Source organism: Denticeps clupeoides, chromosome 7 (genome assembly GCF_900700375.1).
Source record: "Denticeps clupeoides chromosome 7, fDenClu1.1, whole genome shotgun sequence".
NCBI lineage: Eukaryota > Metazoa > Chordata > Actinopteri > Clupeiformes > Denticipitidae > Denticeps > Denticeps clupeoides.
The window spans coordinates 10,664,428-10,676,342 of record NC_041713.1 but is presented as its reverse complement, the minus strand read 5'-3'; the positions used below and the strand labels follow the sequence as shown (position 1 = coordinate 10,676,342).

At 44.6% G+C, this 11,915-nt stretch overlaps 2 protein-coding genes and 1 non-coding gene across 4 annotated transcripts; 2 read left to right on the top strand and 1 right to left on the bottom strand.

Moving 5' to 3' along the window:
* On the top strand, nt 1-3,198 carry napsa (napsin A aspartic peptidase). The gene is made up of 9 exons (XM_028986223.1): nt 1-241; nt 555-693; nt 794-917; nt 1,003-1,121; nt 1,214-1,413; nt 1,614-1,736; nt 2,096-2,240; nt 2,527-2,625; nt 2,734-3,198. The coding sequence occupies exons 1-9, from the start codon at nt 168-170 to the stop codon at nt 2,893-2,895; spliced, it is 1,185 nt and encodes a 394-aa protein (XP_028842056.1). The 5' UTR covers nt 1-167; the 3' UTR covers nt 2,896-3,198.
* A 1,004-nt stretch (nt 3,199-4,202) lies between these two features.
* Nucleotides 4,203-10,483, bottom strand: mief1 (mitochondrial elongation factor 1). Of its 2 annotated transcripts, none has more exons than XM_028986221.1 (6): nt 10,365-10,483; nt 9,131-9,427; nt 8,887-9,039; nt 8,591-8,771; nt 6,904-7,163; nt 4,203-6,378 (listed from the first exon to the last, which is right to left on the bottom strand). In XM_028986221.1, exons 3-6 carry the CDS (start codon nt 9,031-9,033, stop codon nt 5,560-5,562), a joined length of 1,407 nt encoding a protein of 468 aa, XP_028842054.1. In that variant the 5' UTR covers nt 9,034-9,039; nt 9,131-9,427; nt 10,365-10,483; the 3' UTR covers nt 4,203-5,559. The 2 variants fall into 2 exon arrangements, with proteins under 2 accessions (XP_028842054.1, XP_028842055.1); XM_028986222.1 differs by having other exon boundaries at nt 8,887-9,035.
* Nucleotides 10,484-11,531: 1,048 nt separating this feature from the next.
* trnak-uuu (transfer RNA lysine (anticodon UUU)) lies at nt 11,532-11,604 on the top strand. The gene has a single exon. It is a non-coding gene; the product is annotated as a tRNA-Lys (tRNA).
* The last annotated feature ends 311 nt before the right edge of the window (nt 11,605-11,915 follow it).

Below are 11,915 nucleotides of genomic sequence, written 5' to 3'. Positions count from 1 at the left end.
TTTTGTCGAAAGTAGTCGAAAGATTCCGAACTTATGCGAACGCCGTTTACGGATATAGATTTAATGCGACGAAAGCGACATCGATACGCAAAACTCCCGTTTGACCGCCTGTTAAAACTAAAGCAGCTGGACCTAAACAAAACTAATTTCAAAGACGTTTAGACGGAATGAAAATGAATTGGTTCAACATATGTTTAATCGCCTTTTTTATGTTTTTTACGCATGTAAATGGACTTACCAGGTAAGTTTTCGAATAACATTCGGTAATATTTTATGTTTATGTTTAGAAATATTGCGCGGTCCCTCCACAAATGTTGCTATGCCATCCCTGGGGCCAGTTTTTGTTGCATTATTGCGTGTAAAGGGTATTCATGTAAGTATTTTCATCGGTTCATTTCCTTGTTATGTGAGACGTTGGTGTATTTATTTATCACCGCTATGTATGTTTGTGGGCATCATCCCACCGCGTGGCTCCATAAAGTTCCAGATTCCATTGAACAGGCTCACCACCTCGGGATTTGAATTATAGCAGGGGTCTGCCCGGCTCGTTGCAGGATTCCCCTACACAGGACGCGCAGTGCCCGGCGCGTCCTGGCGGATAATGGCATGAGCATCGAGGAGCTGCTCTCCAGGGGGAAATCAGCCGAAACCACGGCCTCGCCTCCCGTCGAGAGGCTCACGAACTTCATGGACGTAAGGTTCTGCTCCGAGTTGGTGCTCCGCATGTGTGCTGTCGCAAGTGTTGCACCATGGGATGCACGAAAAGCCTCACAAGCCGCATCTGCCACGACAGGCGCAGTATTATGGATCCATAAGCATCGGCACCCCGCCGCAGGAGTTCACAGTGCTCTTCGACACGGGCTCCTCGAACCTGTGGGTGCCGTCGATCCACTGCTCCTTCTTTGACGTTGCATGCTGTACGTAACTCCTTCGTGTTCTCCTTCATTCTTCTTCCTTCACCCTGGTGAGCACGTTTCGTTCCCTTCATCAATTTTTCTCCAGGGCTCCACCATCGCTACAATGCAAAGAAGTCAACCACCTACGTGCAAAATGGCACCGAATTTTCCATACAGTATGGCAGGGGCAGCCTGTCGGGTTACATCAGCGAAGATACGGTCACAGTGAGTGGGCGCGACTTCGCCCTTGTGCGTTGATTATTGTTCACGTACGTTATTTATTTCCTCTGACCTTTTGGGCCCAAATTCTCTCGTAGCTTGCTGGCCTGCAAGTGCCCAGCCAGCAGTTTGCCGAAGCCATAAAACAGCCGGGCGTTGTGTTCGCTGTGGCACGCTTCGATGGGGTGCTGGGCATGGGCTACCCCGCCATCTCTGTGGATCAGGTCACCCCGGTTTTTGACACGGTCATGGCCAACAGACTGCTTCCTCAGAACGTCTTCTCTTTTTATATGAACAGGTTGGTATGGGTGGTTTTTCTTGCCAGTTCCAATAAAACTACACACTTTTCTTTGTTGTTTTTTTTAAGAGGAACTATTTTGTTGTGGTGCCATAACCTTGACCCGTTGCACAAGCACTTTCACTGGTGACGTCACATGACCCTGTTTTTCTGCATTCTTAACCCAAATTGTCTCACCCTCGTCTGACTTTTCAAACCAGAGATCCCAAAGCTGCAGTTGGTGGAGAGCTGGTGCTCGGGGGAATGGACAAGGAGCACTACAGTGGCGACGTACACTACGTCAACGTCACACGCAAGGCCTACTGGCAGATCCAGATGGATGCGTGAGTTGTTTCACACCACTGGCTGTAGTTCAAGCATGCTCATCTGATGTCCATGAGCTGGAGTTTGTGGTGGGTGCAGCCTGCCCGTTGCATTGCATTAAATGTGAATTAGAAGCTACATTTTCCCCACTTTTACAGTTTCCCGACTCGCATATTAAAAAGCATTCAACTGAAGCGGTCCAGCCATTTAAGCTGCTACTCTGAACTTTTGGAAATTCTCACTGTCGCCATTGTGATACTAATACTAATTGAGCTGTTCTCACCATTTTGATACTAGCCAGACTTTTCCCTATAACATTCTACGGATAGTGGTCCTGTTGATTTTCCCAGGTTTTTAAATCATCTTTTTCCATCAACAGGGTTGAGGTCGGCAACCAGCTTACGCTCTGCAAGGACAGTTGCCAGGCAATCGTTGACACTGGAACCTCACTTCTCACCGGGCCTGTACAGGAGATACGGGCTTTGCACAAGGCAATCGGGGCGATACCGCTGCTGATGGGAGAGGTAGGGTAATCTTCTTTTTCCTTTGGGAATGGTTAACTTGGAAGTGAGTGCATTTGCTGCATAATAATTGTGTCAAATGATAGGGAAAGCCAGCATGGCAAGCTGTATTTACTCTTTGTGCCTTATCAAGGTTTCGCCATATCTGTACTGCAGAACTAACATCGCCGGAAATGTTATTGAAAGAACAAAAAATTGACTTGTTTGACTGATCTGGATGCAGACAGCTGTGTGTGTTTTTTTTTTTTTTTTTTTGTATGTATGTAAGTTTTACTTCTGTGCTCACCAGTACTGGATCGACTGCAAGAAGATCCCGTCCCTGCCAGTCATCTCCTTTAATTTGGGTGGCAAGATGTTCAACCTGACTGGAGCTGACTATGTCCTGCAAGTAAGGGACCTTCGCTCATACCTCAGACATTATGATTATGTGTGTAATTACATCACTTTTATCTCACGTTTGGACTAAAATAGTATTATCATCAAATCGCACATCTAGGAAAGTCAGATGGGTGTGAAAATTTGCCTGTCGGGCTTCATGGCAATGGATGTCCCTCCCCCGGCTGGACCCCTGTGGATCCTGGGTGATGTCTTTATTGGCCGATACTACACTGTGTTTGACCGCGATGGTGACCGCATTGGATTTGCCCCGGCTAAATGAGTGCGGGGACACTTTTTTTTTTTTTTTTTGTGTACCTTTGGCCATTAATCAAAATAAAATGCTCTGAATTTTGCTTTTTTTTCATTGATCAAACAATGGATCAAAGCTTATTGCATTGTTATTAACTTGCACCCCGGCACAGAGCAAACACTGAATCGCAAATAAGGGCCTGTTGGTTTTTTCTTTTTCAGATCATTATGTAGAAATGGTAAATTAACTGAATTCAATTATAATTTTGTAAGCTGGTCTGGTTTAAGGTGGAACGTTTGGAGCTAAAACAATAAATGCTGTTTTGGAAACTTTTTTGTGTGTGTGTGTCATTTCTGTTCGTACTTGCTTAGCTGTTATCATGGACACAAAATCCATTTAATGGCCTCAGGCCTTCCCCTAGGCCATTTTCATAGAGTTTGAGTAATTTTTTATTTCTCTTCCAAATGTTTTTGGGGCAGTGGTGGCCTAGCGGTTAAGGAAGTGGCCCCATAAGCAGAGGATTCGAATCCCGAACTGCCAGAGTGCCACTCTGTCTCTGTCATGGCCGCCCACTGCTCACCAAGGGTGATGGTTAAAGGCAGAGGACACATTTCATTGTGTCACCGTGTGCTGTGCTGCAGTGTTTCACAATGACAATCACTTGTCTTTACTTTCAAATGCAAACCATGTGACCAAGTGCAAGCTCGTCCAGAGGAGGGAGACAGGAAAGACAGAACAGGAATATCTGACATGACGTTTATTTGGATATACAAAGTGCTGTGTGTTCTGTTCCATTCCATTTAGAAACTTAAAAAAAATACATAGCACTACTACCAATAACAAAAATAACGCTGCATGCGAGTCCACGGCTAGTCTGAAATGCACAAGGTAGAGGTAGACTCTACTTTGGGCCTCATATTAACATGAACGTGCTGACAGCAGCTGGACAAAAAAATCCTAAAAATAAAAATCTGCATGTGAAAAGGCTTCTGACAAACTTTCCTTCTCTTGCTCCCATCACAGATCAAGTCAAACATTACTGTGTTCCGGGAACACTTAGAGGGTACGTGAGGTGACGTATGCTCTCGTTGCAACGCATATATAAATACTACACACTTTTCTTTTGATTTGATGTACAATACATAGAAAAATACTAAAATATTTTCAATAACTGAGTTTCTTTATTATTATTTAAGAATAATCTGTTCCAAGCACACTTCATACACCACACATATAATTAAAAGATGTATGGGGGAGGAAAAAATTACTCAACCTGTAAGACAATTTCAGCCTACTGTTGAGAGGTCAGGCCTCTCCTTTTACCAGTGTAAAAAAAAAAAAAAAAAAAAAAAGTCCTGGGGTATAGACCTTTGGCAGTAATATCCTTAATGGCGAAACATGAAGACATTGCCTTTAGACCAGTCCTAAAAAAAAAAAAATTGCTACCAAGTTATAAAGCATTTTGGCCTGCTTCACAGTCTGAGGTCCCAAGAAACCACCAGAAACCCATGACTGAAAGTCTTTTTTTTTTTTAATAGACTGTCATTTTCTTTTTCAAATCGATTCTCTGCCCATTTCATGTCACACATTCGCCAATCCACATTGGTTATGTTTATTTTGATGAAAGAAAATGCCTTTATACCATGTAAAATAGTATCGCCTCGACACACACAAACCAGCTACTTATTAAAGAGCTGCACAACAAGAAGCCCTGCGAGGTGTGGAAACTACCAGCTTCCTCTTGACAGTTAATTTTGAAGTGGAAGTGGACATTTCCTTTAAAGTTCATTTTCAAGTTAGTCTTCAAATGAAAGACAAAAAAAGCCAAATATTCCTAACACCTTCTGAACCAAGGTTGGAGGTGGAGGACTTTATGGACTTTAATAGACGTTCTTGACAGGCGAATCTAAAAACAGGAAACAAATACCCACATTTGAACAGCAGCCAAAAAGACAAAAAAAACAAACCCTAAACATGAACCTGTACAACTTCCAGTGCTCGGTTAACCAACACTTTCAGCTCTTTTCCATGGGTTTCTACAAAGGCCTAGAAAAATACATGTATTTCACCAGACAAATTGAAATTCTCCAAAACAACGCAGAATCTCTGCTGAGCTACATATTGCAGTTGAATTCGTTGCATTTAGAAGTTTCACTGTCAGTAATTTCTGCAAGAATGTACTGAGCCATGACACAGGGCACAGTTGCAACAGACAGGTCAAGCACAAAGGCTAGATGCCCAGGACTGTTCTTTGACTCTAAACATATCAGATCTGCACACTAACTTTCATTTATACTCCTCATTCATACATTAAAGTCATAAATTTTAAAAAACAGTTGTTTAAATCTTCAGTCAGGCTGTCTGGAAAAACAAACAAAAAAAAAGACTAGGTAATGATCAAGGCAGACCTCACAGTGTCTATGAAAAAAAAAAAATCATGATAGTTTTGTTGCTAATTTATTCCAGGAAAAAAAATCAAGGCAAGAGAAAAATAACAACTTTTGAGTGTTGAAAACAGATGCCATGTTGTATTGTTATATTTTCTTTTGTGGCAGCACCACGGGGGTTGGTTTTTATTATCCGTCTCAATACCTTTATAACACATCCGAGGGCACCTTAGACACCTTGTGTTTCTAGTCAGGTGTAATCATGTCACAGCAGGCGGTTGGGATCATGGTGTTCGCCGTATGGTGATCATACAGTCCTCAGCAGGCTCTCCGGTTCGGACAGGGCACAGTACAGGGTGTAGCCCAACTCATCCACTTCCTGTGGCGTAAGCTCACAGAAGAGGTTGACTTTGGGGCTCAGGGCGCACGGAAGCTTCCCGGCCTCTAGGTGTCCTACTAACGCACGAAGGAGCCCCAGGAAGCGGTCGGCTAGAGCCTCCTGGGTCCAGTCCCCCTCGCGCTCGCTGAGAAGCAGCAGGGTGTTGGTCAGCTGGCTGGCGGTGAGGCAGGTCAGCGAGGGGTTGAGCTTGCAGACGGCCTTGCCCACTTTCAGGCAGGTGCAGCGGCAGCCACCGTCCTCCTGGTCGAGCGCACGAAGCTTGGCCGTCTCCTCCACGCGAAAGCTTTGCCGCCATAAGTTCTCGTGCCGGTCGGCTGCCAGCCGGTGAGGCTTGGCGATGAGCGAGGTGCCGTCCTCCATCACCAGCAGCGGCAGGAAGTCCACGTAGAGCCGGCGGTCCGTCTCGTACTGCACCTCCAGCGTGAGGGTTTCTGACGGGACCACTGGGTGGATGACGTAATCTAACACGCTTCCGATTGCAGGCCAGTTGATGGAACCAGCCACCAGCTTCTCAAACACCTCCAGGATGCTCTTGGGAGAGAGGTAGCCACCAACCATGCAGCGGTCCCAGTAGCTGCTCCCTCGGGGGAAGTACTCAATGTTCTCCCGACGGACCAGCCAGAACCCAGGCACGTTCATAATGGTCTCTTCACCAGGGATGAATGACCAAAGGTTCTTCTCCAGAATCATGGGCACCATAAGCTGAGCATGATCTGCAGTTACCACCTAGAACAGGTGAGGAAAAAGAGAGGTTTTACAATTATACCCATTTCCAGCATTCTTCAAACAAGCAATTCAATCAAAACATGAGATCATTACACATATTACTTTCCCAAAATATTAGTATAGTACAACTATAATCTGAGGAGATGACCCCTGGTGGAAACACACTTTGGGTTGGCAGTTGGAACCTGGTGTTGCTTTATTCTTAGAATTAATTACTTGAACAGACTGGTCGAAATCTTATTTTGATTGGGCAATCACCCAGCTACAGGGGACACGTGACAGTGTTGTCCCAAGCCCAGGCCAATGGTGAGGGTTGCGCCAGGAAGGGCATCCGAAGTAAAACTTTTTATGCTGATTATGCAGACAACCAAACCAGATTATATCCATTGTGGCGACCCAAACATGAGTGGCTGAATTTCGACTGGGCAACGTGTTCCAACTGACACTGGTATTTTAGAAATGTGATAACTGGCTTTGTGAAGCTCTGTGAATTCATAGTTATTGCCTCCACATCCCCCAGTTCACCTGCAGGTCGTCGTAGAGACTGCCGCTCAGGTACATCTCCCGTATGGGCATGTCAGGCAGCTTGGCATGCAGGAAGACCCGGACCTCGGCACAGATGTCAAGGGCGGCGCGCCGCGCCATGGCCTGCTCCTCCGCCGGGATGGAGACACGCTCCTTAAAGAAAGACCACAAGTGCTCCTGCAGCGAAAGCCGCATTCGGGCGCGTTGCAGGTCCACGTGGGCATGGCGGCTGCTGTGGCCGGCAACCCTACGCATGCGATCTGATTGGAAAGAACAAGCACAATCAATGCCTGCCTCATTCTTTATTAAAAGTGTAACTTTCATTCCATTATTTTAATGGTTGTATTGAGTAACCTACAGAGGCCTCACCAATGAGAATCGTGTGAAATAACATCTTAATGCTATAATGGTTTGAGTTGAATGGGGCTGTTACTTCCTGTTTTTAATGTACATTTACATTCACAGCATTTATCAGATGCCCTTAACCAGAGGGACTTACAATCCGTAGTTACAGGGACAGTCCCCCCTGGAGCAACTTAGGGTTAAGTGTCTTGCTCAGGGACACAATGGTAGTAAGTGGGATTTGAACCTGGGTCTTCTGGTTCATAGGCGAGTGTGTTACCCATTAGGCTACTACCACCCCATGTGACATTAAGCACATGAATGCACCGGCCTTTGAAGAATAAATGCAACAAAACAGTGCAGCACTAAATAAGTTCTAAAAAGGGGTGTACATGAACTAATATAAGGCAAGGTATCTGCTACAAACTAATCATATGGAAACACACAGTTACACTATGATCCACTACATCGAGTCACTGGGCTTATGAAAAGCATCACCCACTATAGAGGCAGCACAGCCATCCCCCTGCTGGACACGCTGTTGGGGGACACAATAACATGTTACGTCACACAGGGCGATGCCGCCTAAAATGGCACAACGTATCGGGGATATATTCATCAAAATATCAACATGTGTAATGACGAGACCGCAGACAGCATAGGATTGGATTGTTTCTGTACCAGAGCCTCTGTCCCTCTGAACAGCCATGTAATGGTGACTATTGTTATTGATGTTTAGTTCTTGCCCTAACCAGGTTGCAGTGTTTATTATAATAAAAATACGTTAGTTTTGTAATTAGACCGGCGGGCCAAAAAAAGCTGATGTTTAGTAATAGTAAAAGAAGGGAGTGCTAGGGAAGTACGGAGCTGAGAAGGTACCAAAGTGGCGTTGATGCAGAGGGGGTTACAGGTAAACATGTAAAATGATATATAAATTAACGATTGTCATTCAAATGTTTTAAAATGTTTATTAGTTTAGTATTTGATGAATGCACAATATGATATATTATGAACTGTTTACATCTTAATTTATTGTCTCTCATAAATGGTTTGGTCCAGGACCATAAAGGCTGGCCTAAGTTGTTAAAGAATAAAGATGAAATGAAGATTGAGAAGAGAGGAGAGTTGTTATGTTCTATTATTTATGTTTTTATAACTGTATTTATTTTAAAATATATATATAATTTAATAAACGGGAGTCTTCTTTCAAACTGCAAACATCACCGCTCAGCTGTCTTGCACAGGGGGATCTTCAGACCCCATTTACAGCTTCTAAACATGGTATGCCAGCCTTTAAACCTGCCTTTTGGAGAAACTTGCGTATGAAGAATGCACAGTTCCCCACCTGGTTCAAAATGACTGGAGGAAGTTGGGAGGGTCTGAAGCGAGCGGCTCACTGTCGTCTTCATATCACTGTTCAGTGACCGTGGCGACGACCCCAGCCAGCTCGGCTCCTCCCAGCTCCGCTTTGACGATGGCTCCATCTTGGTCGGGCTGCTGGGCGCGCTGATGGCACGGTCGTACATCTGCACAGAAACAGATGGACATGTCTACGGTTCCCCATTACATTGCGAAGCTCAGCCGCTTAAGACTGCACACTTAGCATGTCTTAAACACACTATCTTCGGTTCACTCACTCACCCTTTTGACAGCGAGGGTGGCGATGCCGAGCATAGCGGCACCCCCGACCCCGAGCACCAACTTGGCATTGGAAAGAACAAAGTCGATAGCTGTTCCAATGCCGTTGTCCTCCTTCTTTCCTTTCCGGTCGCCGTTGACTCCTGCCATGCCTTCCTTCACAAAGCCGAGGACCAATAATAATAATTATTATTATTATCGCCTTCCAGAAATATTTTAGAGCTGGCGAGGAAACCCTCCGCTGTACCTGGCCCTGCCTCGCAGCCCACGCGGGGTCACCTACACCAGGCCACCCAGTCGGCTGCTTAGGAAGAACTGGCCCCTCTTGAGCGCCTCCTCCTTGTCCTGCGGCGCGCTGAGAGCCTGGCAGCGGCGGAACTCCCGGGCCACGGCGCGCCGGTAGTAGTTGCGGTCAGTGTACTGCAGGTGGTGCCCTGCGCGGAGCAGCGCTCTGTACAGCTCGAGCACCGCACTGCGTGACCAGCCGCCCATCAGGGAAAGCGCATGCAGGGGACGGGGGTGGAAAGACGAGGCTCCCGGCCACCTGGGACAGAGTGAGGAGAGATTTCACGAAGCACCGGACAGTTCTGTTTAACTCTTACATAGACATTAAATACATAATCATACACGTACACACACAAACACCTGACCAAATAAGCCCACTACTGTACGATCACGTGTACTTACTTACATGCTTCGCATGTTAACGTTTGGGACCAAAACTATTTCCAAAGCAAAATGTTTTTATTAGCACCGTTATGAATATTATTTAAAAAAAAAAACACTAATCACGGCCTAAATCCGTTGATTCTCACAGCAGCATGTGTGCAGCAACTGTGGCATTTAAATGGAAAAAAAACAGCAGTCACTGAGTAGTCACGGCAGCTCAAGACCTTCCTCTTTAGAGAATATTTAGATTAACTTGTAACCTTCTTATTGTCTGGTTTATGTATAGAAACTACAACAGAGTGAATAAAAAGATTGTATTCATAGTTGTAGGTGAACCAGAATTGATCACTTCATCGACGTTAACATGGAAGCACGTTGTAGGTCGCTCTGGATAAGGGCGTCTTCCAAATGCCTTAAATGTAAATGTAAAAAGAAAAAGAGTGACACTCCTAATGCGGCCCCGAAAGCAGAGCAGCGGGCCAGAAAGCGAATTATGGCGAATTCTCTGGGACTCTTCAAAGCCGCACGTGCCAAACAGGTCGCAGGGCTTCGCCGCAGCCAGGGCAAGTTCGCACAAACATCTTTCATCCACAGAAACTACGTCGATTAGGCGCGTTCCCTCTGACGTGGAGGTGAACTTCTGCTGCCGACAAGTTAACGATCCAAAGGGCCCGAGCCGAGACCCGAAACAAGAAATGTTAGTCCGGGTTAAGAGGGTGGCCACTTGACTACCATGCTAGGCGCATTAGCAACGATTCTGTGTGTGGAGACGATCGGACGGAGGCACCGTCAGTAAAATGAAGTGTCCTTACCTGACAGCAAAGACACAACTCTAAAGTTCTGGTTTTGGACGTGCAACCAAAACCACGGGCACTCCTTATCTCCAGGGTCAGAAGGAGCGGACCGGAAAAATGACGGCAACCAGTTCCTGGGGCGCTAAGAAGCACTTCCGGAAGGTAGATTCCACGGGTATAGTAGTAAAGCACAGAACGTGCTGGCGGGAAATTCTCGACAAACTGATATCAAAATACGGTTTTGTTTCCCTGGTTTTTAACTTTAATGATGAAAATTGCGTTTGGATTATTATGATAATAGTCTGTTGCAGTAATACTGTATTAATATAGTATTTGACAGCAATTAGCATGTGTGTGTGCATTTTTTTTACTGTAGTATTGTATATCCTGCAAATATCTCATGGACATATTTTGATATGTTTATTAGATTATACAAATAAATATCGGACATAATAACATTTTAACATCTTGTTTTGGTAAATATGACCTAGTCGTGTTCGTTACTGTTTCTTGTGTTTTGTTATTGTTCTGTTCATTAAATGAAAGTAGTATGTAGTAGTTGTAGACCTTTTTTCCAGAACATTTTTTGTTGCCAGGTCACTGTAATGAAGGAGTTCTGAAAAAAGGCCATTTGTTGATTGTTATTGTTACAGATCCCAGCGCCCCGGGACTGTGACAGATTTTAAAAGTGTATTTGTTTGTGTCTGCGGTTTCTGTATTTAACAGAGAAAACACAGGCAGGACACATCATTAGTGTCGTTCACTTGTGCAGGAATTTCTTTATCTGGAGAAAAAAAAATGTTACACTCAACTTTACATATACTCACTTCCTGAATTACATTACATTTTCAGTCCTCTCACAGGTTAATCTCAGTGAAATAGCTCAACAGAAGTACATATTATTCAAATTTTACATTCGTTCAATATCTGCTATCCCCTTTACAGAACCAACCCACATACCTGTGCTTTCAACCCATCGAACAACCATTTTCATTATAGTACAAAACAGTTTTAACTTAATATAAATGCAACAATTACTTTCAAAAGCACCTTGAACAGAATCTTTCCAGTATTTTCCCATTCCACAGCACATCAGTGGTCTTAACATATGTACACATACACATAAATAATAGACAGAAGTAACACAAACAAAGAAATGCGCATGGCGCAGCCACCATTTCACTAGCCTGGGTAGCTCAGTCAGTAGAGCATCAGACTTTTAATCTGAGGGTCCAGGGTTCAAGTCCCTGTTCAGGTGAATTGAAGACTTGCTACCATTATCTACAACAGACAAACTTTTAGGGTGGTAGTAGCCTAGTGGGTAACACACATGCCTATGAACCAGAAGACCCAGGTTCAAATCCCGCTTACTACCATTGTGTCCCTGAGCAAGACACTTAACCCTAAGTTGCTCCAGGGGGAGACTGTCCCTGTAACTACGGATTGTAAGTCGCTCTAGATAAGGCTGTCTGATAAATGCTGTAAATAAATGAAAAATGTAACACTGAACTACACGTGTCTCACACTTTTACTAACTCTGAACCATGTGATACCTTTCGCTTTTTCGGA

Bases quoted from the DNA above. Each gene is read 5' to 3' on its own strand.
- napsa (XM_028986223.1), top strand. From the start codon at position 168: ATGAAAATGAATTGGTTCAACATATGTTTAATCGCCTTTTTTATGTTT. The intron at 694-793 runs GTAAGGTTCTGC...CTGCCACGACAG, and splicing joins GGCTCACGAACTTCATGGAC to GCGCAGTATTATGGATCCAT. The intron at 2,241-2,526 runs GTAGGGTAATCT...TGTGCTCACCAG, and splicing joins TACCGCTGCTGATGGGAGAG to TACTGGATCGACTGCAAGAA.
- mief1 (XM_028986221.1), bottom strand. From the start codon at position 9,033: ATGGCAGGAGTCAACGGCGACCGGAAAGGAAAGAAGGAGGACAACGGC. The intron at 8,772-8,886 runs GTGAGTGAGTGA...GTTTCTGTGCAG, and splicing joins CCACCCTCGCTGTCAAAAGG to ATGTACGACCGTGCCATCAG. The intron at 6,379-6,903 runs GTGAACTGGGGG...CACCTGTTCTAG, and splicing joins GTCTCTACGACGACCTGCAG to GTGGTAACTGCAGATCATGC.